This window comes from Neolamprologus brichardi, chromosome 7 (assembly GCF_056152115.1).
Source record: "Neolamprologus brichardi isolate AB-2024 chromosome 7, ASM5615211v1, whole genome shotgun sequence".
NCBI classification, from domain to species: Eukaryota; Metazoa; Chordata; class Actinopteri; order Cichliformes; family Cichlidae; genus Neolamprologus; species Neolamprologus brichardi.
The window spans coordinates 26,623,700-26,651,323 of NC_142110.1; the positions used below are offsets into that span (position 1 = coordinate 26,623,700).

At 40.0% G+C, this 27,624-nt stretch overlaps 1 protein-coding gene across 1 annotated transcript; it reads right to left on the reverse strand.

Moving 5' to 3' along the window:
* Nucleotides 1–4,560: 4,560 nt before the first annotated feature.
* On the reverse strand, nt 4,561–27,095 carry tango6 (transport and golgi organization 6 homolog (Drosophila)). The gene is made up of 18 exons (XM_006782240.3): nt 26,896–27,095; nt 25,688–26,328; nt 25,382–25,498; nt 24,974–25,118; nt 24,583–24,689; nt 24,179–24,341; nt 23,316–23,383; nt 22,529–22,641; nt 21,758–21,934; nt 20,863–20,989; nt 19,384–19,584; nt 17,427–17,570; nt 16,074–16,559; nt 14,315–14,372; nt 14,074–14,232; nt 9,582–9,733; nt 8,130–8,243; nt 4,561–4,903 (listed from the first exon to the last, which is right to left on the reverse strand). Exons 1-18 carry the CDS (start codon nt 26,945–26,947, stop codon nt 4,727–4,729), a joined length of 3,201 nt encoding a protein of 1,066 aa, XP_006782303.2. The 5' UTR covers nt 26,948–27,095; the 3' UTR covers nt 4,561–4,726.
* Between the last annotated feature and the right edge of the window lie 529 nt (nt 27,096–27,624).

Sequence of the window (27,624 nt, forward strand, 5' to 3'; positions counted from 1 at the left end):
TGCTAATGTGCTACTGTTACAGCTACCATCATATAACATAGCACACCAAATAAGGTTGTAGCAAAGAACGATTTATTTCCTATTTGTAATAGGAAGAACATTTTGATTCTTGCATGAAAGTTCCACAGTCTTAGGCATTTTAGATTTACTTAAGTTCTTACTGTATGCACCGAGACTCTCTAATAATGGCAGGCATTGTGCAAAAAGGACCAACACATTAGGGAGGTCCAACACAGCAGTGATGCTGTGGAAAATCAAACAGTACAAGGTTTTTCATTGGAGACACCAGAAGCTTCAAATGGGTACTCTTTGGCTATTTTTTCAGATAGTTGCTGTCTTCTTCCACACAGGGAAAAATGTTGCATATGCTAGGAGCTAACACAAGGACACAATAACAATGTTATGTTCAGACTGATTCACATTGATTTTTTAGTTTTCAGTGTAATTTTAAAGCAGAGTAAGCTAAGCAGTTCAAGCTAAGTGCCGGGCAGAAAAAGAAATCTCTACCATACACTGTAAACATTCAACACACATGCCTGAACACTATCCTACAATGTAACTATTGATTAATACAGTTTTTCTAACTTTTCATTCAGTTTTTGTCTCTCTTCAACCTTCATTTAGTTAATCTTTAGAACTACATACCAAATCTGAAGAGGTATCCAAAACTGAAGCCTAAGCATAGTCTATTTAATGAGCTTTTGTAAGATAAACCCACATTTTAGTGTAGTTATGTTACAGAAATAAGAAATTACTGATTTTGCTATCCTGAGGGAAAGTGAAAAACATTTTAAAGACCTTACCTTCCTGAACCAGTGCCCCCTCTGTATTTTCCAGTTTTCAGTCCGTCAAGCCAGGACATCCAGCCCTCTCCTCTCCTTTGCACACAACTTTCCTTGTTCTCTCCCCCTCCGCCCTCCAGCTCACACTACATCTTTATTCCAGCTTGCTTGCTTAATTCACATCCAAAAATACACCAGGCTGCTTTGACCACCACACTCCAACCAGCGTGCCTGTAAGCCACCCTCCTCCTTCTCCTTCGATCTTCCAGGAGTTTCCCAGGGGATGCAGTCCCCAAGCTGAGATGTGATCAGAGGTGCTCAGCCAGCAGCTGACGTTGGTGCAGTCTCTGTCGGTGTTAAGCAGCAGTTATTCTGCCGTCTGTGTGTGTTGCTCTCCATCCCATGGACATGGTCAGAGCAAAGTGAAGATGCCTGAGATTCAAAGCAAAAGGTTCCGTCTCTGCCTTAGTTTTGACATCTTCTTTGTCAGGGGATTTCTCTAGCTTCTCTTCTCTCTTCTGCAGTCTCTGCTCATTTTGCACCTACTGTTTTCAGCAGAGCTGAAAGCGTCCTCCTTTATCACTCTGTCCAAGCTGGTCGACTGAGAGCCCAACACTGCTGAGCGGCTCCTTCACCACCTGCTCCCCTCCCCTCCCTGGGCATCCTAACCAGCACCCGATCTCTCTGCAATGCAGCCAGCAGTCTTTAACAAGTCTGGGTGCTCCTTTCACTTCTCTACCTTACTCAAAGCAGCCCTTATGGGCTTATTTATCTTCCCTCCCTCTCTTTTCCTCTCCTCTTTGAGGCTGAGTTGCTGACATGCTTATACCTGGACAAACTGCAGCATGCACTGGAGAATCGATAGATGGCTGGCAAAGCACAGCGATCTAAACACAGCCATGTAAACACATTTCACAATCCATGCCAGGTAACATAATATACTAAATTGGTACACTTTATCTTTCTCTATGACACATAGTGAGATGTAGTAGTTATTGTAATAGAAGTCGCATGACTTTAGCCAGGGGCGCCGTAAGGGGAGAAAACTGATGACGAGGGGCCCTAGAAAACAGTAAAATAGTCAATTAGTCTTTTCTTTTAAAATAAAATTATTAACCTATCACCATAAGATAATGTCTGATTCACAAGGATACTTGTGAACTTAATTCTTTTATAGCATTAGTTTTGTTTTGCTATTGGCAACAAAAAATAAAATCCAATCAGCCTCTGACCCCGCCTCCCCCTCCTTCTTACATTATTTGGTTTGGTCCAGGTGCACGCGCTCCGGACTGACGCTGAGCGGTAAGACTGGAGGATAGCTCTGTGAAAAGTTACAAGTTAGATTCAAAAAACAAAAGAGAGACAGGTCAAAGCGTTTGCTCATAGGGGGTCATATGATTGTTGGGGTTTTCTGCTTTCTTTCTATCATTGTAGAGTCTTTACCTTACAATATAAAGCACCTTGAGACAACTGTTGTTGTGATTTGGTGCTATATAAATAAAATTGAACTGAGTTGAACTGCCATTATTTTTTATTCAGTTACAACATTTCAGTATTTGACGAAGGTCTCAAAGACCAAACGTTGTAACTGAATAAATAGAAAGGTAAGCGAGGACAGTGTGCAGAGATTACATTATATGTTTCTCTGCAAAGCCTTTTTCCTCACCGCTCGCTATTTTCTTTTAGACCCCATTTCTACAGACTGCCCAAAGACTTAATTAATGCTTCAATCTTAATGCTCAGCCTATCTCTATAATCTGCTGTGTACAACAGGCTTTCAAGCTGGAGCTAGTTAAAGTGTTACTGAAACTGTTACTTTACTTAGCGGTCTTAGCTAATTACAGGCCATTCACCAACCTTCCTTTTATCTCGAAAATTCTTGAAAGAGTTGTTGTCAAACAACTAACAGATCATCTGCAGAGGAATGGTTTATTTGAAGAGTTTCAGTAAGAGTTCATCACAGTACACAAACAGCTTCAGTGAATCAATCAATCAATCTTTATTTATAAAGCACTTCTCATACAGAAATGTAGCACAAAGTGCTTTACATGGTTAAAAGCAGCCCACCCCGCCCTCCAATTCACTCCCCACACTCTCATTAACATAAACGGTCATGGATACATACATACACATCCCCCCCCCCCCCCCCCCCTCTTCTTATGGCTTCTGACAGTGGACTCATCTCCTTCAATGAAACAAATATGTAGGACTGCTTTCTTCCGTTTGCCTAGCATCTAGTGACGCTAAAAAACTAGTTCTATTCCTTCTAGGCTGGACTACCAGGATGTCCTAAAAAGTCCCTGAGTTAGGGTTAGTATTTATTTATTATTGACCTTATAGTACCGTATCACCCCATTAGAGCACTTTACTCTTACTCTGCAGGCTTACTTGTGGTTCCTAGAGTATTTAAAAGTAGAATGTGATGCAGAGCCTTCAGCTTTCAGGCCCCCCTTCTGTGGAACCAGCTTTGAGTTTGGATACGGGGGTGACTGTGGTTCAGGGGATTGGGAAGCTCATCTTGTAACCGGTAGGTTGCCGGTTTGATCTCCAGCTCTGTCTGTCCTGGTTGTTGTGTCCTTGGGCAAGACACTTCATCCTATCACCTATTGGTGTTGGCCAGAGGGGCCGATGGTGCGATATGGCAGCCTCGCTTCTGTCAGTCTGCCCCAGGACAGCTGTGGCTACAACTGTAGCTTGCCTCCACCAGTGTGTGAATGTGAGATTGAATGAATAGTGGAATTGTAAAGCGCTTTGAGCGTCTAGAAAAGTGCTTTGTAAATGCACATGATTGTTGGGGTTTTCTCTGTTTTCTTTGTATTATTGTAGGGTCTTTACCACACAATATAAAGTGCCTTGAGGCAACTGTTGCTGTGATTTGGTGATATTTAAAAAAATTGATTTGAATTATTTTATTACTATGTAATTGTAGCATATTTCAATCAGAATTTGGATTCTTCCTCTCTTGCAAATTTCTTCTTTGACAATCTCAATGTAATTTTTTTTGTTTATGATAGTGGCCTCCCATACTTTAGAAAGGCCCGTGGTAGTGAAGTGGAGAGAAGACCCGTGAGTGCAAATGGGTGTGATAATGTGCAGAAGTTCAGGGCGGTACTGTGGCATGAGGTTTTCTATGGGCTTAAAGTTTCATAGTTTTTGTGGTATACAATATGAATATTATTTAACATCTTCATGCATGCTCAATCATCCAGGTAAGGAAATCCCAAAAAGTAGATTCTGTTCATCTGGTTGTAGCGTTTGTAGTGGGTGGTGGTGTTTAGAGCTGCCTACCAAGGGGTTGAGGATCGAAGCCAAAAACTTTGAGCTGTTATAGGTGACCGAGTTGATCATACAGACAAGGGGTCTTTTCACGTTCTTACAATGCCTTGATTGCAGCCATTCCCAAACTCTGTGTAAATTGTACTCATGGCCATTGATCAATGGTTGTTAATCGGTGATCATGACAATTTGCATATTAATGATCAATGAAATGACCTCACATTCCATTGTTCATTAAAGGGTGCTAGTTTCACTCATTGTGCAAATGTACTGTTTATAACGTTGGGGAAACCTGCAGTCAGCTGAGACTGAAGAAGTCACTTGGATGAGCGACGAAACATTTCTCCCACTGAAAACGATACGTCCAGATGAACAGAATCAACCTTTTTGGGATTATTATTCAACATTAATATATATTAAAGTCAGTATTATTACAGTATTTAATTCACATAAATCTAAAGTTAAAATATTTTTCATATTTCAAATCACAAATCACAGAAAATATGCTTAAAAATTTATTGTGGAATAGGGTGGTACACTAGGTCACAGTCCTTGGTATGCATGGATGTAGGATTTTCTGCTCTTTGTGGTCAACCACATTTCTGAAGACTTAATCCACATTACACCAAGGCATAAATTGTAGTGCAAAGAGCCCACGGAAACTAGTTCTATGGTAGGACGACAATCTTCTTCTCCAGCTTCTGCTCAGGGAAGATGAACCTCCTCATTATGTCGTCAAGCTCCTCCAGAGCCAGGTGGGCATGAAGCACGGATACCTCATCCAGGTCAGAGTTAACCACCCATTTGAGAGCTCGGTACAGGTCCAACAAAACATCACTGAGAACCTGGAGGAGACAGACACTAATGAAACTTTGGAAAAGGTGACACTAAAGTGACACAAATGTGGGGGTGCTGAGTTTTCTACCAAGTACATTTCATACAATATGACTCAAAACACTCCTTATCCTCCCATACACTAAAAAAAGCATAATAGTAATTGGTTACTTAATAAAAAGTCTGCTTAACTGAACTACATTCATTTTTTATTTGTACTTCAACTATTGTTCATTCATATTTACCAAGCTGTAGCATGTTTATTTTAGTTGCCTTTTTTGCTTTTTTTCAATTAGACATTATTTAAAGTATCGACAAATTCAAAGCCAAGGAAAACTTTATTTGTTGGTCTCAACTTTTACCAAAATATCTTGTTTCCAGTTATATTACCAATTGATAATTGCCCTGAATCCAGACCCTTATACTGTAAGGCAACTGCTACCTTGGAAAATTGCTTAAAGTAGTTTAAACAACACAACCCATTTTTACATAAAGAGGGAACCAGTTTACATAAAATCTGGAATTTTAGATTTTAGATAGATATAGTTATTGTTATAATTTGGTTTAGGGTCTGATTAAATAAAGTAGGAACACATCATTTAGTATTTCTAATTTACCTTGAAAACTATGATTAAAAAAAAATAATGTTCCAGATTTCAAATGGATTCTGTCGTTGGGGGAGGTGGGGGGGGGGGGGGGGGGGGGGGGGTGTTAAACAGTCCTTCTGGTTTCTTCCCAGTCTTGTCTTCCAATAATGTCACTGTGTGTCATTAGTGCTGTGCAGCTGGTGTCACCATTCTCCAGCTGTTCCAGTAATTATACAACCTGGACTAAGTCAAACAGCTAGCCACTTCACTGGGGTCATGACAGGTGATTAAAAGCTATATAACACCTGAGCCAGCTTTTTACATACAATTAGCAACAGCTACTACAGCTTTAAAACCATCAGCCTATTATTATTAGCTCTCTTTCATGGCTTTGATCAGTTTGGCCATAGACAGAGGAACTGTAAGGATGTACTGATTGGTTCTTATGGGTTGCTAGGTGGGGGTGGGGGGTTCTGTGTAACAAACAGACCCCAGGACTCTTTGGTTGTTTCATCATGAGTAGGGATGCACCGATACCGGTATCGGGTATCGGCCTTGATACCACATTTTCTAAAGTACTCGTTAAAAGTCCCCCGAGGACCGATACCACGGTCTGAGACCTGTCTATGTTTGAGCGGCATGTAAGGGGTTAATCACAGGCGCCGAGTGCCCGCCCCCAGGCCCCGGCTGCAGCTCAGAGCGGGGAGAAAGCGAGGCGAGACATATCAGCCGTATGGAACTATTTCAAAGTGAACGAAGACGCGAAAACAAAGGCGGACTGCAAATTGTGCTCAGCGAAATTGTCCAGAGGAGGCTCTAAAGGTAGCGCATTTAACACAAGCAATTTAATCAAGCACCTAAAATCCCAACACGACAATGAGTACAAAGAGTTTACCCACGCTTATTTACCCATGCTTATTAGCACAGAGGAGCATAGCTGATGCTATCGCAGTGGAACGGAAAATAGTTGGGCATTTTAAACATTCCGCCTTAGCCTACTCCCGCCTCGAGGACATTCAGGGACAGCTCAACCAGCCAATAAAGAGACTGCAGCAGGACGTACAGACGCGCTGGAACAGCACGTATTACATGCTCCAGTCCCTCATTGAGCAAAAGCGAGGGCTGGGCGTGTCCCAGCATGAACTCCCTGACTATCTCACCGCTCATCAATGGGCTCTTATGGAGACAACTGTTGCCATTCTCGCCCCCTTTGAGGAACTAACTAAAAAAGTGAGCAGCGGCACTAGCCTCTGATGTCATCCCAGCTGTGACTGTACTAGTGAGACTTCTAAACAGAGAAACAGACGAACAAATTTTAAGATTAAATTTTGTTTTTTTATAATTATTTATTCTGTAATATGTTGCATACAACATGCTTTTCATTTTAAATAAATGTTCTTAATTCCAAACTAGTCCCTTGTTTGTTTGTTTGTTCTTCAATTATAGGACTAAAGCTGTTACCTGCAAATTTAAATCATGTTTTTATTAAGTACTCTGTATCGGTATCGGCGAGTACTGAAATGCAAGTACTCGTACTCGTTTCCAAAAAAGTGGTATCGGTGCATCCCTAATCCTGAGATATTTCTAGTTAGTTCTCTGACTGTTTCCCTGCTTTCACGGTTTTCCCTGGATTTAGTTGCTGACCAGCTTGCTGGTCTAGTGAATCACCTGTGTAGCTGACTCAAACAGTCTATTCTCCACATAGTTCTCATTCACCATGTGCTCTACACCTACAAAACCTAACATTAAGGCTAACAGATGGATTTTTCCCATTTCAGTTCAGGTAGACAACAATGAAGAACCACTTATAGCTAAAAAAGACAGAGTGAAAGTGGCTAAAGAACATCATGGTCCCTCAGTCCTCTCTGTGCGACTTCACTGGATTTTATTTTTATCTCTCCTCTGCCTGGTGCATTTCAAATGTACCTCCTATCTCCTCTTCCCCACCTCTTTTCCTTGACCTCGATAAAAACGTCATTGATGAAAACGGCATCGAGGTCAAGCAAAAGTGGGTAGGAAATTTGAAAAGGACTTAGGAAATGAAAAGAGCGTGCTGAGAATAAAAACGACCTTACATTAGTCTCTCATTAACAACATGATGTCCGGATGTTGAAATGACAATATGCAGGATGTGGAGAAAATGGACTACAAAACGTGGAAAAGTGTTTGCCCCCTTCCTGATCTCCTATTTTTTGGCATGTTTGTCACACTTAAATGTAAATATTAGAAAAAGCTAACAGCCTGACCTCAAACTGAAGCGTATTTGCACATTTGCAAGTGTTTCACTTTTAGGAGAAAAATATTTAAATGAGTCACATAAATGTTAATTAAAACATTTATGGCACACAATTTACTGCAAATTGCACGCAATCAAACATGGAAAAAACAAAAGAAAACAAAAAAACGTGTAACCTAAAAACAGCCCAGCACTGTCAGAAACACCCCTTATGGAACTGTGTTAATGTCACAATAATAGAACATTCAATAAAACATTTATTCACAATAGCACCTTACGCGGGTCCCCAGTAATACACCTACCAATTTTGAAGTAACATCTCATCTTAAGGTCTTCTGGCATTAGGTTTAGAAAACTGAATCCAGTGCTTCCTAAGACATTTTTAAAAATACCCAGTGAGCTGTGAGAGTGTACCTGTGTGCTTTTGTCCCCAAGACCACGGAGCAGCGACGCAATAACGTGGACAGCAGCTCTCCTCACCTCTGCCTCCTTCTCCGTCTTTATCAGTGACGTCAGACAGGAGCTAATCTGCACAAAAACAGAATGCAAGGTGTTCTTTTTAGCACTTTTCCAGCCTTTTGCTGCACCTGTCCCAACTTTTTTAGTCATGCTGTTGTCATCAAATATGAATTGGGTTATTTTTCATGAAATAGTCAAATGTAAAATATTGTATTCCTTGTCCAGTGTATGTGTTCATATTTTATACAAGTGTCCCAATTTTTGGGGAATTATATTTGTACAAAGTGTATCCACGATAGATAATAACAGTTAATAATGCTTTAAACTAACAAGCACAGATAACACAACTGTAGATAACTGTGGAAGCATGGAGTCTCACATTTCAGAAACGCAGAAAATTATTTTCCTAATTGGACTTAGTGCAGTTTGATTTATTTTAAATACCTACCATATTTATCTTGCACAGAGCTGCTGTAACTACTCTCAAAATATTACCTACCAAACCAAAATAATCACAAATACATCTGGTTGGTTATTGCAGCCTTGTAGCCTGGTTGAAAAATTGGTGTATTTTCAGTATTTTTGTGAGTTTTGCAGTTTTCATTTCAGTATCTATGTAATATTACAGACATGAAGTCTGTTAATTTAACAACATTGAAAAATTACAAAGAGTTAGTCACTATAGAGCTGAGCTGTGCATCTCAGGACAAACATTCAGTATATTTAGAGTGAGATCTGTTTGTGTGCTGCAGACATATACAGAGGTGGCTCATTCATCCCAGCTGGCTGCAGCATGGAACCAACATGTCAGCCAGTTTACAGAATGAAGTTAAACCAACGTTCTTGAAAACCCACTTGTTCGACTCAATTATTTTACTAATTATCTTTTCACTGCTTCTATTGTAAATTATTGTCCTGTGTTTACATTGTTCCATCTGTTGTCCTGTATGAGGCTTGAGTTATATAATGCTGTAAAATGTTTATTTGTAAAATCTTGTTGGTTTTATTTTTGTCAGTTGAAGCTGTACAGCTGTTTGTTTTATTTGGTGAATGGACTGAGAGTTCTCTATCTTTTCTACTCTCCAGGAGCTCTCAAAGCACCCATTCATACAAGAATCATACTTTTCTATTAACATTCACAGACGTTCATACTCGATGGATGCAGCAGAGAGCAACATGGGGTTAGCCCAAGAATATCTGGCACGCACACTGGAGCAGCCTGGGATCGATCCACCAAACTTCTGATCAGTAGACAACCCGCTCTACCTCCTGAACAACAGGAGTCAGATGAAGCCTCTAGAATTTCATGCCATTTAATTTATACTCCAACAATAACCTGTTTTTTGCTTAATGGATTCTTAGACATTTTAATGTGTTTATTTTCTATTGTCTATTGGTTAACCCTACCTCTTGAGCTAGTGACCCCAGGGAATATTCCAGTCTCTGACAGATTTCCCCCAGGTTGGACAGACTGCTAGCCCGGATGCTTTGGTCAGGGTCTCTGGATTCTCGCAGGAAGATGCCCACCAGAGGATGGCCAAGGTGGGGAGCTAGTTCTCCTAAAGGAGAAACATCAAGCAGACAGGTTAGATCTAAGGCTCCATAAAACTGACCATTTATCAGATGATGTCATGTCTGTGGTTCTCTAGGTGATTGTAGTCATCTTCTGTGGAAAATACAATATATGGACAAACGTACTGGGATGACCTCTTAATATTTGATTCCAGGTATTTTCAGTCCAATTTTCACAGATGTATAAAAATTAAACACTTAGTCATGCGGTCTGCCTTTAAAAACATTTGTTAAAGAGTAGGCTAATTGTAAAGGACTCAGTGAATTCAGGCATGGTACTGTAATAGGATGCCACCACTGCAACAGTCAATTTGTACATTTTTTTCCTTCTAGATATTCCACGATTTACTGTAATCAGTATTACAGCAAAGTGAAAGCATTTCAGAACCACTCAATCACAAAGTGGGAGCCCACGTAAAGTAACTGAACAGGGTCAAAGGGCTTTCTGGTTACGTCATAAGTTATGATGTAGAGTTCACAGAGCCAGTTAGATTTGTCTTATCCAGAAACAGACACCTTGCACCTTAATGATGTTAGCTTGTTCTACAATAGCCTTTTTCCAGCTCAGCTGCTCTCACTTTATTTCCATCTTTCACTAGCCGGTCACAACTAGCTTTAACAGAGTCCATGAAAGAGAAATGCATTTCTTGCTGTTTTAGAGTCCATACTTGTAGTGTGTGTCTCAACTACACACATTAATATTCAACATTGGTAAAGCTGGTAAAACTGATGCACTCCAACAAACACATCTGCACGTCCTCTTCCTGTACATCCTGATAAACATCATGTTTTGAGAACAGCAGCTGGTTCAGAGCTCTTCCCTTTCAGTACATGTCCTATCACTGGTTACTATGAGAGTTCACAGGACTGTGCAAGGCCATTAAGCCAGCCACAGTTAGCAAACCAAACATTAATTTATTAAACATTTGCTCAACCAGGCGAGTCAATTAAGAGAACTTTCTTACTTAAAAACGATGGCCTGGCAAAAGCCGAATCTTGGCCAGTCTTGTGGGGGCATTTTAGCCAAACAGAGGAGCTCTCTGGGTGCCTGTGCAACAAACTGAATCTCGATCCAATCTCTCAGCAAGGATATAAACCATCTAATTGTCCCAGAGAAGTGGTACGATGGCAATCTGGCACAGTAAAACAGAGTGGGGTGGGGGGGGGTTCTGTCAGGACAGATTTTTATACACAGGGTTCCTTCTGATGGGGATCTGCAAAGAAAACAAGTGTGCACTGTGGTTTTTGTGTGGCTGTGATGACTACAACAAAGTAGTCACTTTTTTACCCGTTTCTTAAGGTCATGATATTCAGATATTGTTTATCTGCTGTGGATAGCTTTTAGACGTGACACTTCTTTTACCATTCACTTGTCCAGTTTCCTCAGTTTTTTAAGGACACACAGCACACCATGCAGACATGTGCCATGTTTTACCAACTTGTCAGGTAGCTAGCTCTTTGGTCAGCACTTTTTGGTGTGAAAATGCCATTTCCTGTTTTGTACAGCTTTTTGAGTATGTTGACTATGACTAAATCGAATATTACGTCTAGGGCTGCAACGATTCATCGAGAAATTCTATTATAAAAAATTCTCGTCAGAAATTATTTTCTTCGATGTTTCATGCAAGGCAGGGGTGGGCAACTCCAGGTCTCAAGGGCCGGTGTCCTGCAGGTTTTAGATATCACCCTGGGTCAACACACCTGATCGTTGTGTTAAACAATGTAAATGCAAGCGTGTCACCCACATTTGCAACTAAAAACAGACCTGTGATACAAAAATATTCAGAAGCAATTATTAGAAACCTGATAACACAACAGCAGCAGTGATAAGGATGCTGGTGTAGTTTAACATGGAGCCAGAGTCTGTTTACACACCGCGAAGAGCAAAGAGGCAGAGCCGTTACCGACACACTGAGCTCAGGCAGCAGCACTGCTCCCGTAACCACCTTTCAAACCTTTACTGGGAAAAACCCAGCACGAGCAACATCCACACCGTTTGTTTTACACAGTGAAAAATCTGCAGTAAGCCTCCAGATGTTTTAAAATATGCTGATGAACTGTTAACTTAATCTGATAGCATGTTTAAATTATACAGCTTATTGAAGGCTGACGGCAGCTGTCCTATTCTGCATAACAGGGGCGAGTCTAAAGGGGGGCATGGGTGTACTAGACCATATTTCAAGGATTTCACAACATTATTAAGATTAAAAGTGAAATAATATAAAATATTGTATTCATTAAATTGCATTAAAAATGTAAAATAAAATAAAAGCTACTTTCACAAGCCAATAAAGATGTACATGACAAGTGAATTATTGTTAATATTAATTACCATCGGTCTTCAGCAACACAAAAACTTGCCTTTTATTAATGTCAAAGAGGTCAAGTACAGGTACATTTTATGCCTTAGTTTATATGGTGTATATATCTTATTTTATTCTAATTTTAAGTAACATTTTTCATAGTCTGGAGGCTGCAGATGGCTCAGGTCTCCTGGGTCTTTCTCTGTCTGCCTCTGTCTCCTGAGACACAGTTAGTGTAGCTTCTTCTTCCATCATTACCAAGTATAATTGGTGACAAACACACATGCAGAGGCACACACACACACACACCAACAAGATTGTGGTCAGCTGCTGCCTTCTTGTATGTGTTTTATTACAGGTGCAGCAGTTAGAGACTAGAGATGGCACGATACCACTTTTTTATGTCCGATACCGATATCATAAATTTGGATATCTGCCGATACCGATATGAATCCGATAGAGTATATTTTTTAATCAATAAAACTGTTTTTCTAATATCTTGCTGCATTGTGTATAAGTTTATAGTCAAGTTTTAAAAAACAAAACACTAAAGCTATTCTGTTATACCTGTATTCAAAAAATACACTGCACCCAAAATGTTTCATAGTTCAGCAAAACTGATCAAGCTAATAAACTTAAACCTCCCTATTCTGGTATTTTAAAGAGTACTTAGCAGAAATATTAAACAACCTAACTAATAGGGTTGCCAACCCCCACCACAAAAAAAAACAAACAAACAAAAAAAAAAAAAGGGAACCACCCCCCACCCTCCGCCTCGTGATGCTTAATTGACGTAATCAATTTTAATTTAATGCATGTGTAAAAAAAAAAAAAAAAGAAAAGAAAAAAATTCACAGAAATAAATTATTTTTCAAGAATAATTAAATAGATTCAACATCTTTCTTCAACAGAATTGCAGACTGCACAGATGGTACCTTCCCAAAAGTACTATAGCTTACTAGGGTATATTAGAATTAATAGTTCCTCTATACAGTAATGGACTTCTATACATTTTACATCAGATTGAAACTTTGGGTTTAAGATTCAGATAATTATTTATTAAAAGCTAGACATTTTAAATGAGAATAAGAAAGAAAAGTATGTCTTTGTGCCCCTTTTCCCTGTTCATGCCCTATCGGCCCCCTGGCTAAACTTTGCTAGATCCGCCCCTGCACAGTTACAGCCGACAGCTACGTAGAAAAGGATCCTGGTGTAGAAAGTAATATTAAATAAATTCTAACAACAGCTTATCAAGTTTAAACGTGCTGCTGTTGTTCAGCCGCTGGTTTCCTCTTTCTGGTGCAAAGTGGGCCAAAAACAAAGAAGAGAGACGGACTCGCGACAGAAAAGCCGATCAGCTGATCATTGATCAGTTTCATGATTGAAGTAGCAACAGGAGAGGGAGGGAGAGAAGCAGTTGATCCATATATCGGTTGTTAAGCTTAACGTGGGAATGTTTTACAGACATTCAGAGATGAACTTACACACTTGCTTTACTTCTCTCTGGGATAACTTCCTCGGAGATGAAATGCCGGTTTGGTAGCGAGGCTACAAATAAACACAGCTCCTCTATCACGTGATGCACACTGCTCCGACATGCTACGGTTATGAGCCAAGTTACGTCGTGTCGCAAGTTTTCTGAGGTGCTTTTGTGATATTTAGTGGATTGGATTACATTTTTATTTCTCTCCGATATCCGATCCAGTAATTTAGGTCAGTATTGGACCGATACCGATACGTAATATCCATCTCTATTAGAGACACATTGTGTTTTTCCACTTGTGCTTTGTCTTGCTATTCTTATCTTTTGACCTATTTTCTTTTTTATATATACAGAAATAAGATGAGCTTATAGAGAGTCTATAGAGCTCATCAGAGAAAAAAGCAATGTTGTCACAACAGTGCGTTCAGATCCTGGTTCAACACACAAGAGCACACAGCATTGACAGACATGAAACAGAAGCAACAACAACAACAAAGTAACATCACAGCATAACTGTTAAGTTGAATCTGATGATGCTCACCCATGGCCCTGCTTGTCCTCATCAGGACTTCTCCCACTTTAAGGCGGGTTTCCACGGAGCGCTCTTTGTTGGAGGAAAGGAGGGAGGGTCCATGTTGGAAGTCTTTTAGGAGCCTTTCCAGTATTTTGTCAGGGTAGGAATCAGCCAATGCAGCCAGACCTAAAGACGGTTTATAACGAGCCCATCAATCATCAGCAGCATCTGAATACTTCATCAACATTGGGATGAATCACTAGATTACCTTGAATGGCTGACAGGTAGATGAATGAGTCTACATGCTCCAGGTTTTCTAAGAAGAGCTGGAGAAAAATAGACCATCAGCATGATTTATAACCACATGGTCTACTGTGTAAAAAACACACACAACATCAAAACACATACAAACAGCAGAGCCAAGAAGAATACACACCACTCCATACATTAATCAAACAAACTAACAAATAACATTTTTTTAAAACTGTAGTTTCAGTTAAAATAAGGAGAAAGGACAGTACACATGAAAAGTGACCTCTAGAAAACTCAACTGTGTGACAAGGCAGAAAAATCAATAAAGGGGGTTTTTGCTGAAGGATGGTTGAAGGGGATGGGCTTCTGATCAAATAGAATAATACATTAGTTGGTATCTTCTCTTGCCCATAGCATCTTAACAAGCCCCAAGAGCTCAAAGTTCTTTTGAGCTGTCTCAAAGAGGTTCAGCTCCCTCATTTATTATAGAAGTCTCAAGAGACAAAGATATTGCCAATGCTCACATTTTTTTGAAACAATAACACACTGTGACAGATTTTATTGTATATGTGCCAAAAAAAATACACCAGATGAACATGGAAAAGAAAAAAAAATCCATCTAAAACTTGACACAGACTTGAGAGCTGTTCACAAAAGCCTAAACAGAAATGGGCTCAATGGGAAGAGTTGATGTCAAGAAGCCATTATTAACCACAGGAAAGGAAATTGGAGGAAAAGCTATGGTACGCTAAATTACTCAAGAACTGGGCTGAGAATCAGTGACAACTGTTTTTTTGGAGTAAAAGCTACGTTAGCTGCTCCCCTGCATGATTTGGCAAAGCTTCAAGCTGGATGCCCTTCCTGACATCAAAGCAGTGACCTTTCACTTGCCAAATGAAAGTGTTAACTAGTACACCATGGGAGGCATAACAGGTCTTATGGAGTGATATAATCTCTCCAGCGTGTCCTGGGTCTGCCCCGGGGTCTCCTCCTGGTGGGACATGCCCAGAACACCTCCGCCAGGAGGCATCCTTGTCAGATGCCCAAAACACCTCAACTGGCTCCTTTCGATGTGGAGCAGCAGCGGCTCTACTCTGAGCCCCTCCCGGATGGCTGAACTTCTCACCCTATCTCTAAGGGAGAGACCAGCCACCCTTCAGAGGAAGCTCATTTCTGCCGATTGTATCCACAATCTCGTACTTTCGGTCACTACCCACAGCTCGTGACCAGTTTAAACAACTTTTAATAAATTGCTGGACGCAGTTCCAATCTTCCTAGCAAAATATATACAGAAATGAGGGGTAGCTGAAGACCTTTGTACAGTGCTGTCAATGGTAAAGATACTGGTTCTTATATAATGATTTTCTATTTAATGTCTAAATGTTTTTTCTATTTAACACTGACATACAGTCACACTAAGATGAACACACTGGGAGCAACTAACGCTTCAGTATCTCACCTGCTCTACACAGGCCACTCCAACTCCTGTACTATATGTGTGGATAAGCATTTATTTTATTTTGAAATAAAGTACTTGAATCAAATGAATCAAATTTCTCTACCTAAAAATTTAATTTATAATTGTAATTTATACAGGACTTGCAAATGTGAAGAACATAACATCTACTCAACTTGACAAACAAAAAGAAAAGAAAAGCCCAAGTTAAAAAAAACAAGAACAAAAGAAAGAACAGAACAAAAAAAATCAAAACACCAAAAAAGCCAAAACACATTTAAAACAAAAAAACAAACAGAGCAGCTACCAGGTAACTTACCGTCAAGATTTTCTCCTGCGCCTGGATGGCTTCTGGGTTTCTATGTTGCACCATTCGTGTCAGTACCCTCAGGGCGTACGCTCTTGTTGGCACGTCTGGGTCACATGCCTCTAGCAGCCAGTCAGAGATGGGCTTGGAAGTAGGGCAAGAGTCACTGGAGCCAGAGATCTGTCCTTCACATCCTGGACTTATTCCAGACCCTCCAGAAGATGCTGTAAGTCTTTCATGGCTTTGGGCAGGTTTATGTGAGTCGTTTGATTCACCTTTCACTACATTTTTTACAGCCGTTTTATGGTTTCTGGGGGATGGTGCGTCAGTGACAGAGATAGCCTCACTGCTGCTGTCAGGGCGGTACGCCCCGTGAGTGGCAATGACAGCTCTCAGGTTGGACGCTAGCTCCTGAATAATCACGTCAGGATGCTGCTGAGAGAGTATCTCCAGAGGTGGCAGCAGCTTTGACATCGACAAGTAGTCCTCCACACTAAACTGTAAAGTCAAATGTAAGGGTTTCTTGAGAGTTTCTGTTATGCATTTACTGTTATAAAGTGTGTTAAAGTTCTAAAACTTTGTTTTTAATGTTGCTTTAACGTTCTTCAAAAAACAGATGGCAAATTTTTTGCACATGTACACAGAAGTACGTAATAGCTAAAGCTGGAATTATACTACTTGATTAGATCTCCATATAACAGGCATATGTACATCATCAGAGTCTCAAAATGTTCCTTAAATAAAAATTCTAAATGTTTTTTTTTTTTAAAAAGCTATCTAGTGTTATGTAAGGCATGATAGCAGATAAGCAGCAAGAAATAGAGGGATGTATTTTGTAAAACAAAGTCAACATATGAACATCACAGGTTTAGAATGACTTAAAATTACTGGCGACCACCGGTGCTACCTCTCAGCCTCTTAGAAGACACACCTATGGTATCAATTCAAAATTCTTTATCTCCTTTTTCTCAAGTTATTGTATTCATTAGATTTTCAGAAAAAGTGACCTCTGAGAGGTTGAGGTTGAATAAATGCAGATATGCCCATATTAACAATTTGAAGCTCCTACATCACCTTTTATGGTTGGAGGTAATTAAAAACCTTTCTTAAAAAAACCCCCAAAACAACAAAATAACAAACAACTACCAACTGTAGCTGTCTATAAAAACACATAGAAAATGACCTTTGAAATTTAACTGAAGCTGTTGTCTTGAGCAAAATTAATGCTCAAGACCTGCAGATACTCTGTTATGTACAAATGTAATGTATAATCAAAGCTACAAAAAATGAAACTACAGAACATGATGAACTGAACGTGAATGAGCCACATGCAGCAGAATGGAGTTATCAGTCACTTGTGCATACCTGAGGTTCAGACAACAGCGCAGACACCAGACCCATCCCCATTCTCAGTGTCTGGCTCTCTACTGCACTGCCAGCATTCAGCCCAGTGGTCTGATCCAGGCCCGCACAGGCCCTCTGGAGCAGAGACATCATAAAGTCCACAACCTATAACAAACCCAGACAGGGGTCAGTTGCTCAGTGATGAAACATCAGGGAGGCAAATGTAGAAAGACTAAAAACAACAAAAGTAATTTGAAAAACTGAAGAGACAAAATTCATTTGAAAAGGGTGAAGTGCTAAGATATTAGCTAGCATAGGTGTATATGATTGTAACAAATACTATCATAAATAACATACTAATAAAGTACTAGAATTTATACCCAAAGCTGAAAAATAACTCTTAGATGGATTATTTTTAAAAAAAAATGTTTTCTTTGAAACGTCTAAGAAGTTTATGCTTCACTGTTGGGAAATAAAATTATAGTATTTTTTAGCCTTTCACTTAGTACAAATGAGCAGAAATGAGTGTCTGTGTGTTGCACCTGTGCAGTGTGTGGATGCATCTTGATAACCAAGCTTCTCAGCATTGACCAGTAATGTAGCCCTCTATCTTCTCATCCAAGCACAGCCTCCAAAAACTAACATGGTAAGTGTGGTGAGGTCCAAAAATGTGAACTCCAGAAACTGATGGGTAATAAATGTGTCCTTTCACCTGACTTCAGGTTGTGTAGGGTAGTATAGTGGTCTACAACTTTGAGGACTGTACATATTAATATTGCTTTCAGTTCGATTGCATGAAGAACGTTGCATTAAAGTTCCAACTGCTCCAAAGCCAGTAACAGCCCTCCACTTGTGCCGTCAACTGACAGTGACAGTGCAAAACGGAAGTCATCTGCTTTAGGAAAAATGACACTGAAGACATCCATTCTGTTCCTTCTGTCTAGGAGAAACTAAATTACATATATCGAATCAATTCAAATCCAATCTGGTAATGGCTTGTTGTATAAATGTTGTGTTTGGTCCAGAAGGTCCAGACCAGAAGCTTTATTTGAGAATTCAAGGTGACATTTAACCAGCATGGCTACCACAACATGCTGCAGCACAGCTGTGATCTTACTGGGAAAATCATTAATTTTTCAGCAGGAAAACGACCCCAAGGTGAGTAAGATCTGTCTGAGCAAGAAGCAAAGTGATGGAGTGCTGCATAAGATCTCATTATCTCCACTCACAAATCTTGTATAGAGCGAAATTAGTAAAAACAAAGGTTTACACGTGTAAAAAAAGATTCACAAGGATAAACTACGATTTTAAAATGTGTACGGTGATTAGTGTTTACATTTTGAGTACTCACACACACACATGCTCTGATTGATACACTAATACTGAGCAATAAAAAAAAGTTAATAGTGACAGATTATACAGGTGACAGAGATGGGGTAAAATATTGGTATTGGTAAATGTATGTTTTCTAGTAGAGGGGTGATCAGTCGTTCTGCTTATTTAGAAAAACAGGAATTCACAGGAAGTTGAATTCCCCGTTTCCTACTAGTACTTGAACAAACATTATATTACTGAAACATTGAGGAGCCTCAAACCCCATCTACAAATGTGACCTGTGTGTATCGTGCACACATATTTAAGAATCCGTAAATGAGCAAAAAGAATGTCAGAAATGTATTTATTTTTTAAAGACATCTGTATGCACAAGAAGAGTTTTGAGAGCAGAAATAATCCGATTTTTGACATTGACCTTAAAAATGTGTGTGTAAATTATCAGTGTTAACATTTTCATATAAGCAATTGTAAAATACTGCTACATGTGTTTAAATTGCTCTCTTTTAGTGTGTGTACTGGTACACTCATTTGTGCTCAAAATATACACACAATCATTGTCGTACTTTACACCTCTGGATCACATCCTACAGATCTGTATACCTTTTGACACTAATTTCATGCATTTCTGTATGTCTCCACTCACCTGTGTTGTTTTTCTCAGTAGATGAGTGTGCTGCAGGGACTCAACCATCGTAGCCAGTACATGAAGCAAAGCCAGTCTTTGGGCTTGTTTCTCAGCTCGACCCAGTAGCTGCTGCTCCACTTCCAGCAGCGTCATGGCCGACATGTCAACCTCTTCTTCATCCTTTGTTTCTTCATCTGCAACGGCCCAGCTGGTGAGCTCCTACAGAAGGAGCAAAGTTATCTGAGGTTGCTTTCTGTCACAAAACAAACACTGTAATATAATCTAGACATAAAACACTCCAATTCCCAATGATAACTACATAAAATTATCAATTTCTACTGAGGCTGATGAAAGCTCACATAAGCACTATTTATGAGTTTCAGTTCTTTTAAAACCGATCCATATTTAAATGGCCAAAAAAATAATATAAATAAAGCAAATTAAAACATTTTGTTCTGATTTTCACTGCAATATTTGGTTGTTCAACTAATTCAATTCATTATTCTTTCAGGAAATCAGGAAATTGGAGGACATGTAAGAGTTGACTTGGATTGTTGACTGGTCCAGCTTGGTGGGGTCCCAGGAGTGGGGGCTTTGCTGTTGGCCCTCTGTGTCACTGTCTCTCACTACTGCTGTCTCTCTCCTTGTCCCGGTGCTTATGGTCTGTCTGGTGAATGTGGGTGGGCCCAGTGGGACCCATGGGACTGGACTACCGTGGCAGATCGTGCTGGCTGGTGTCCTTTTTGGGCTTCACGTCTGTTCACTGTCCCTTGGCTTTGGCGATGCTGCAGGCCCCTCTCTCGTAACTATGTCACCTTGTATGTGCTGGTTGGTTTGTACTGGGGCTGTGGACCTTAGTGGAAACTTTTCTACTTTTCTGTCACACAGCACTCTGGTGTTCTTGGCTTCTTGGTTTTTGCTTTTGGTTGTGACCAGCCGGGGTTTCTGGGCAGATGTGGGTTCTTATAACATCATCAACACTCTGCGTTGTTTGAAATCTGGTGATTTAGGTGATTTTGATGGGAGTGGAGGTTTCCACACGGTACAGTACATATGACCTCTGACTTTACCTCTGACGTCAAGATCACCGAGATTCAAACTGAGATTTTTAGTAGTAGCAGCTATGGTATGAGTGTGAAAGTCCAAGGTGACTTTCTTCTTGAGTAACTGCATTTACAAAATTTTCAGAAAGCTTGCCTTCTGACCTCGACCTTGAGGTCAAGGTCAGAGGTCACCTTGAGGTCGAGGTCACTTAAATTCAAACTCAAAGATTTTTAGTAGATGCACCTACGGTATGAATTTCAAAATCCTATGTTGCCTTGTTATCAAGTGATTGCATTCACAAACTTGGGTTTCCACGCCACCCGCCCACCTGGCAGGGTGATAATAATATTTCATCAGTCATTTAAGACTGAGAGGTAATGACTGAATGCTGGAAGTAACCCTCACTTTTGACCATCATAGGTCAGCAGTCTATCCTCGTGCATCCCTGTTTACCTGCAGCAGGTCAAGGAAAAAGTCTCCTGGCAGATCACAGTCTTTGAGCTCAGCCAGCAGGTGCATCAGACACTCCACTCTCCACTGGTCCCCTGACAGTCTCTCATACATCTCATCATCTTCATCACTGGGAAACAGCATCAGAAAGAAAATAACATATTTAATATACTACTCTGCTTAAGCATTATGTTTTTTTTTGGACGCCCCATTAATATTTGGTTAAATAAAACCAGTCATAAGTGATCACACACATACATCCCTCATTATTCTAACTCGCCCCATTTTAAATCATCTCCCTTATGAGATGATATGCAATTTTCAAATACAGAGGCAAACTATGTTTCTTAATGCTTAATTCTTCATACTGACAACTTATGTGAGCATATAGGGAACGATATAATGAGATTCTAAATATTATATTACTTTGGACCTCTGACCTTTTCTGCAAGGCCAAATACTGCCTGTGTTTGTATTGAAAGAATAAGCTGCCTAGTAAGTTAGAAATATACTATAGTATAAGTAAAACAAGCTCAAGTGGTTCATGTACAGTTATTTACCAATTAATACCAAATGTTCATCACCTATTTGTGCACAATGTTTGAAAGCAAAATAAAACAATATTCCCTTAAAACTGAACACTGCCTGTCAGCTTTGTGCTGTTCGACTGCTTCTTGTTGTTTGTATACTGTCGACACCTTGTGGATCAGATGAAAACCAAAAATAAATTCAGATTTTTGCAAGTCATTAAAGATGTATTAATAAACACTTAACTTGTAAAACTTGAACATTTTACTTGTAATGTAACATTTTTACATTGCTGTGCTTTTATTTTTTTTACTTTAAATTAAGGTTTTTAATACTTAGGATCTGTCATCTGTATGTTTAACATCATTACCTGCAGCTCTCCCTGGAGCTGAGCCTGGCCCCTCCTTCACTGCCAGCAGTGAAGTGAAAGTTTGCTGCCACCTGGTTATTCCCTCTCTGGAGGTCTGAAAGCTGCCTCAGTATTGACAAGGCTGCAGACATCTCAGCGTGGGTCAAGTACCACAGCAAGATCTCCTGACAGGGGGCGCTGTGGAGCACAGAGCGCACACAAGTAATTACTGTGTTCTGCATCCAGTATCGGTTTAACTTTTCCAACAAAATTAGTGACTAAAAAATGTTTGTTGAGCAGCATTTTAATTGTGATTACACTAAGACCAAAACTGAACTCCTTCAACCCTTTCTTCCAAAATGGTCAACTCAGGTTTAGAACAAAAGAGTTGGTCAAAGTATCCAACCAATTAGCAGTGATTCACACGGCAAAGGGTAATATTATTGTAGCCGCATCCATTACACACTCTAAGGCAGCGGTCCCCAACCCCCGGGCCACGGAGTCGTTTGGTACCGGGCCGTGAGCGTTGAGGCTCAGGTGTGAAATGTATGCTTTTCAGGGGTTTTTTTAAATCTTTTTTTAGCATTATTTTATTATCGGTTTTATTGTTAACTCGGTTTTCCTGGGTCTTTTCACGTGTGTTATGCATAAAACTTCTTTTTTTTGGTACCGCAAAAAAGATTGGGGACCGCTGCTCTAAGGCATAAATGCATTTAAATACACAAACTGATGAAAAAAGAAGCTGAAGAATGAAACAAAGTTAAATCGCAGCTAAAAACAGAAAATGTTTACCGGAGGTGAGAAACATTCTTCTTGGTAAAACAGAAGAGTGTGAAGATAACAGGAAGAACGTCTTCTAGAGCTCTGAGAAGAGAAGCTGAGGGAGTGTTTTCAACCATGCAGACCTGACAGCAACAGGAGACACAAGACAAGCATCAAGTAAACAGCACAACCAGGATTCACCCTGTGAAAAAATTCTGTTTATCAAAGCCACAAGCTGCAGGTACAGGCATAAAATCAGCAGATGGTTCATTTTTAATGACATTTCATTCAAATCAATTTATTCAAGTTCTGCAGTTTTCACTAGATACAGTTACAAAAGTTAATCTGTGGTCTTCATAAATGGTAAATAGTCTGGTTCTTACAATCACACTTTTCTACTCTGAGCACTCACAGCGCTTTACAACTTGCCTCATTCACCCACTCGCACAAGCACTTCTTTCTATGCTACTTCAACGCCACTGAGAAGACATGTTTGACTCATCTGCAACAACAATTCAATGAAACTCAAACGCAGGTTACTCAAAGACCACAGTTCAGCTGGATTAAAGCAGAAGAAGAGGAAGAGGCAATACAATAATGCAGCATGGGTAGGCTGGCTAAAAAATGGAATACACTGGACCTAGTTATTAGGAAGATGCTGGATGGCACATTCAGAGATCATCTTGATGGCCCTATGCTACTCCACCAACATCCTCAATGCCGGACACATCCTTCCCAAAGAGCTCTGTTAGATGAAAGAAATTCACTCCTCTTACATTCCTGCTTTTACATGTCTGTAAAGACCTTGCGTCCTCACCTTGTATACATCTTCCACACACTGTGTCAGTTCTGACTCTTCCACAGGAGTTTGGGAATCACACTCACCTGGAAAAATGCACATAAACTGATTTATCATCCATATACTGCTCATCCATCCATCCACCTTTATTTATAAAGCCCTTTTAAACCACAGCTGATGCAAAGTGCTGACAACACAACCTGGACATCTTCCTACATGAATTACAAAGTAAATCCTCATCCTCAATCAAACTGACCTTTTGATACTGGCTTTAGTTGTTAACATATATCATAGTCATGTGCATTACTTAACAAATGTATAAGACTACTAACCCAATGTGAGCTTTATGCCACAGCTGGCCTAAATTAATAGTGTTGCCATTTTTGGTATTAACAAATGTTGGATGTTTCTATAATGGCTAATCCACCAGTGTGTTCTTTAAGCAAATCAAAACTTTCATGATAAAATACAACTATTGTTTACTGTGTACCAAGACAGCAAATTATTTTTTTGATTAAGATGCCAAATTACAGTTTATTATATATATAAAATTCCAGAAGGGAAGTCTTGATGCATGCTTAATCATCCAGGGAAGTAAATCCCAAAAGGTTGATTCTGTTCATCTGGATGTAGCGTTTTCAATGGACGCAGCGTTTTCAACATTCAGTAACTTGGATGAGTGACTAAACGTTTCTCCCACTAAAAACGCTACGTCCAGATGAACAGAATCAACCTTTTAAGGCTCCAGGAGAGAATTTGCAGAACCTTTCAGAGAATTATGTTGGGTATTTAAAAAAACAAAAAACAAATATAGATATATATATTTTTAATGTTATCTTGTCATATTATGATGTAGAGATGAAGATGGTTGTGTTACTGACTGGGGATAGTGGTGCAACGGTGCAGTGCAGCAAGCAGAGGGCTGAGAAGGTACTTTTCGGCAAAGCTAGATCTTTCTTGCACCATAAAGAGCACCGCCCTGGTGGCCACAAGCTGGAATTGACGGGATGTCAGCTTGTCTTTGAAGTGCAGGAGTTCAAGGATCTGGAAAACAACACAAACAACAAATAAGCTGATTTATTTAAACAAGAAATGTAAAGAGTATATAAACTAGACAGAAAAGTGAATAAAGAAAACTGATTAAAGCAAGAAGGAGTCCATAAGGACAGCGTTAGTTTTAGCTTATGGTTAGGATAAAGGTATGGATCAGTCAAATACTGATTAAGGTTGGTGTAACACAGGTGACTGTCATTGTGATGTACTCTCCACAAACACAGGGGATGACCTGAGGGCAGATGTTTCTGAAGTAGGCGTCAGCTGAGGCAGACTGCTGAGGGCAGGCAATGAGGATCTTTGCCACAGCATCGCATTTCCTCCAGTCTGACTCACCCCCTGAAACAGGACAGAAACAGTGCGTCTATTTGGTTGGAACCACAGACATATATTGGCACAATTGGCATCACCCACTGGTCTCTGGACTTTGTACTTGAAGCCTTTTTGCTGCTGTGTTTCTAGAGCTCACATTATCTTCTGGCAGCATTTTATATGATTCAGATTTCATAGATGAATTAGTGATCACAAGCTGGTGATACACCAACCACAACATTTCCACTTCTTCATGATGTGCTAATTCTTTTCAAAATACTGTACATGATGGCTGCAATTACACTTCTCACCTGTGCCACCCTCCAGAATTGCTCTGATAACAGCCTGCACACCATTGGGCTGCATCAGTCGCTCAGACAGCAGCTGACCACACAGACGCCTCAGCCAAGCTGGAGCCCTGGAGCTGCAACCACTGGAGCTCTGAACTGGACCAGACTGAAAGGAAGGAGACATCTAAAGTGAGACCTCTGAAGTAACATATTTATTATTATGTGAAAAACAAACAGGCTTACAAAGATTGAATAAGAATAAAAAACATGACCTACACAGCAGCCCAAATGAATTGATCCAATGAGGAAATCAGAACAATAAGCCTTGATAAAGTTTGTCTAAACTTTGGGGTGATTTCAAGCAAACAAATCACCATCCAGCAGCACAAATGTATATTTGTCAAATAAAAACTATGCCGTCATTATCACCTGTTTGGCTCCTCCTTGGAGAATAAGGAGCTCTTTGATGACAATCGGCTGGTACACTTTTCCAAGGAGGGTCTTGAGGGTCTCCTTACATGTTTGACATTCCTCAGCACTGAGCAGCTGCATTAAAACATTCAAGAAGAACGAAAGAAAATTAAAACAGTATCTTCCAGAGAGACTGCTGGGTCTCAAAAATGAAAAACAAAAAAAACAAAAACCCATCTCCCACCCTGCCTAGTCAGTTACATCATTATTCCCTGACATTTCTATTTGTGCAAAAATAATCCTGACAGTGAGAACAATAATTACCTTTTCATCCTTGTGGTGTGGCATGTATCCCAGCTGGCATATTGCTGCAATAATGTCTCCCAGATATCGTGTGAACACGAGTGTGGCAAGAGACGATAACTCTGCCAGCTCCAACAGGACCTTGGTGGTGGTAAGAAGGTGGCGTGCCATTGCAGACACCGGGCCCACATGGACTAGTTTTTCCACCATGGCTCCAAAAGCTGACCTCCGTCCTAGTGGGACACCCACTCCAGGTGCCAAGTATGGGCAGAGCCCCAGGCAAACCACAAACTGCAGAGCAGCTCCGATTGTCTTCTGCTGGCTGATGCTGAGGATGTCAGGGGCTAAAGGTGGGGCCATCTCAGGGGTACAACGTTTTGGTGCCAAGCAAGATTGATCCTGTTGGAAACGCTCCAGTTCATCAGAAAGGTGACGTGATAACGTGAGTAGCAGCAGGAGGCATTCCTGGACAAAAGCCCATGTGGCATCATCTGTATCCGCACAGAACCAATCTGCTGTTGCCTTAACCTCCTCCCTTAGCCTCTTCACAACCTCAAAGTTGCTCTCTCTTTGAAGTTGCTCCAGGAGATGGGCCCGGTTGGCCCCCAGAGCTGCCAGAAGGACCTCCTGATGTGACAGTTGAGCCTCATGTGCCGATACCTCTGCAGACACACAGAACATCACACTACACAAAAATTCTATACAACAATATAAACCTTTTTTAATGAGAGAAAAAATATTAAATTCAATTCAATTCCGTTTTATTAATACAGTACCAAATCACAACATCAGTCATCTCAAGTCGCTTTATATTGTAAGGTACACCCTACAACAATATATAATAATTGGGCTTGTTTTCTCTAAACATCATAATATACACATCAAACGTGTCCTCAAGTACATCTGTCATCCTTTTTTACTTTTAGGGGTGCGATATTTTGAAACGTTTAGCTTCCAAAATCATAATCATAATTATATAAGCAGGTATTGGAGAATAAATTAAAAATTATAAATCAACTTGGGTTTTTTTTGTTTTGTTTTTTTGTTTGTTTTTTGACAAATCACCAGCTGTAGCCGTAAACCAAAGACGTTCTCTACACGACTGTGAGACCAAAGGCAAAAGTTAAGAAAGCTAAAATATTTGCTATATATTATTCAATGTACTTAACCCATGTGCTTCCGGAATACATGCGTTTATTTAGATTAACGCTGTCAAACAGTCCACTTACCTTTAAGAGGTCTGGTCAGGATGTTTATCGCACATATAATCGCGGAAGTCATTTGACTTTCATACAGATTACAAATTTTACATTCCAAGTCTGGGTACGACTTCAGCGTTTGATTTAAAGTAAGACAGAATAAGTTGATCGTCGGATATAGACGGCTAAGGCTATTAAAAACCTTTCCAACAGGCGCCGAAATAAGACGTCAGCACGCTCCTTTCATGGGATTGGCTGGCAAGTGCCGGAGGGTCGTTCCCAACAGTGGGTTCAGAATTCGGGGTGTCACGTGATGCACGGCGGCAGCGCTTACCGCTGCTTTAAATGGAGACAGTCAATTTGGGGAAATTATTAATCTATAAAATCATTAATTTCTCTTATTTACATAACAAATACATTACGTGTTGACATACATATGTATTTTTACAGTAGAATATATGAGGGTTAGTCTGAACAGTTACTAAGACCCACTAGCTAAAAACAATTTTGGCTGTTCACCAAAAGCCAACCCCCCAAAAAAGCCATACTAATTAAAATAATATGGCTACATAAATCTATTAATAACAACAAAATAAAGATTTTGTATGTCTAAAGTTAACAGTACCATGTGCAGTACTTGTATAAGTTATTAAGATAGTCTCTTCCCTTCTGCTTTTCTCTGAGAAAAGAGCAAGTGTAAGAGAGAAGACATGGCTTGAAATGAGGAAGAGCTTACACCTCCCAGTCAGCATACCAATG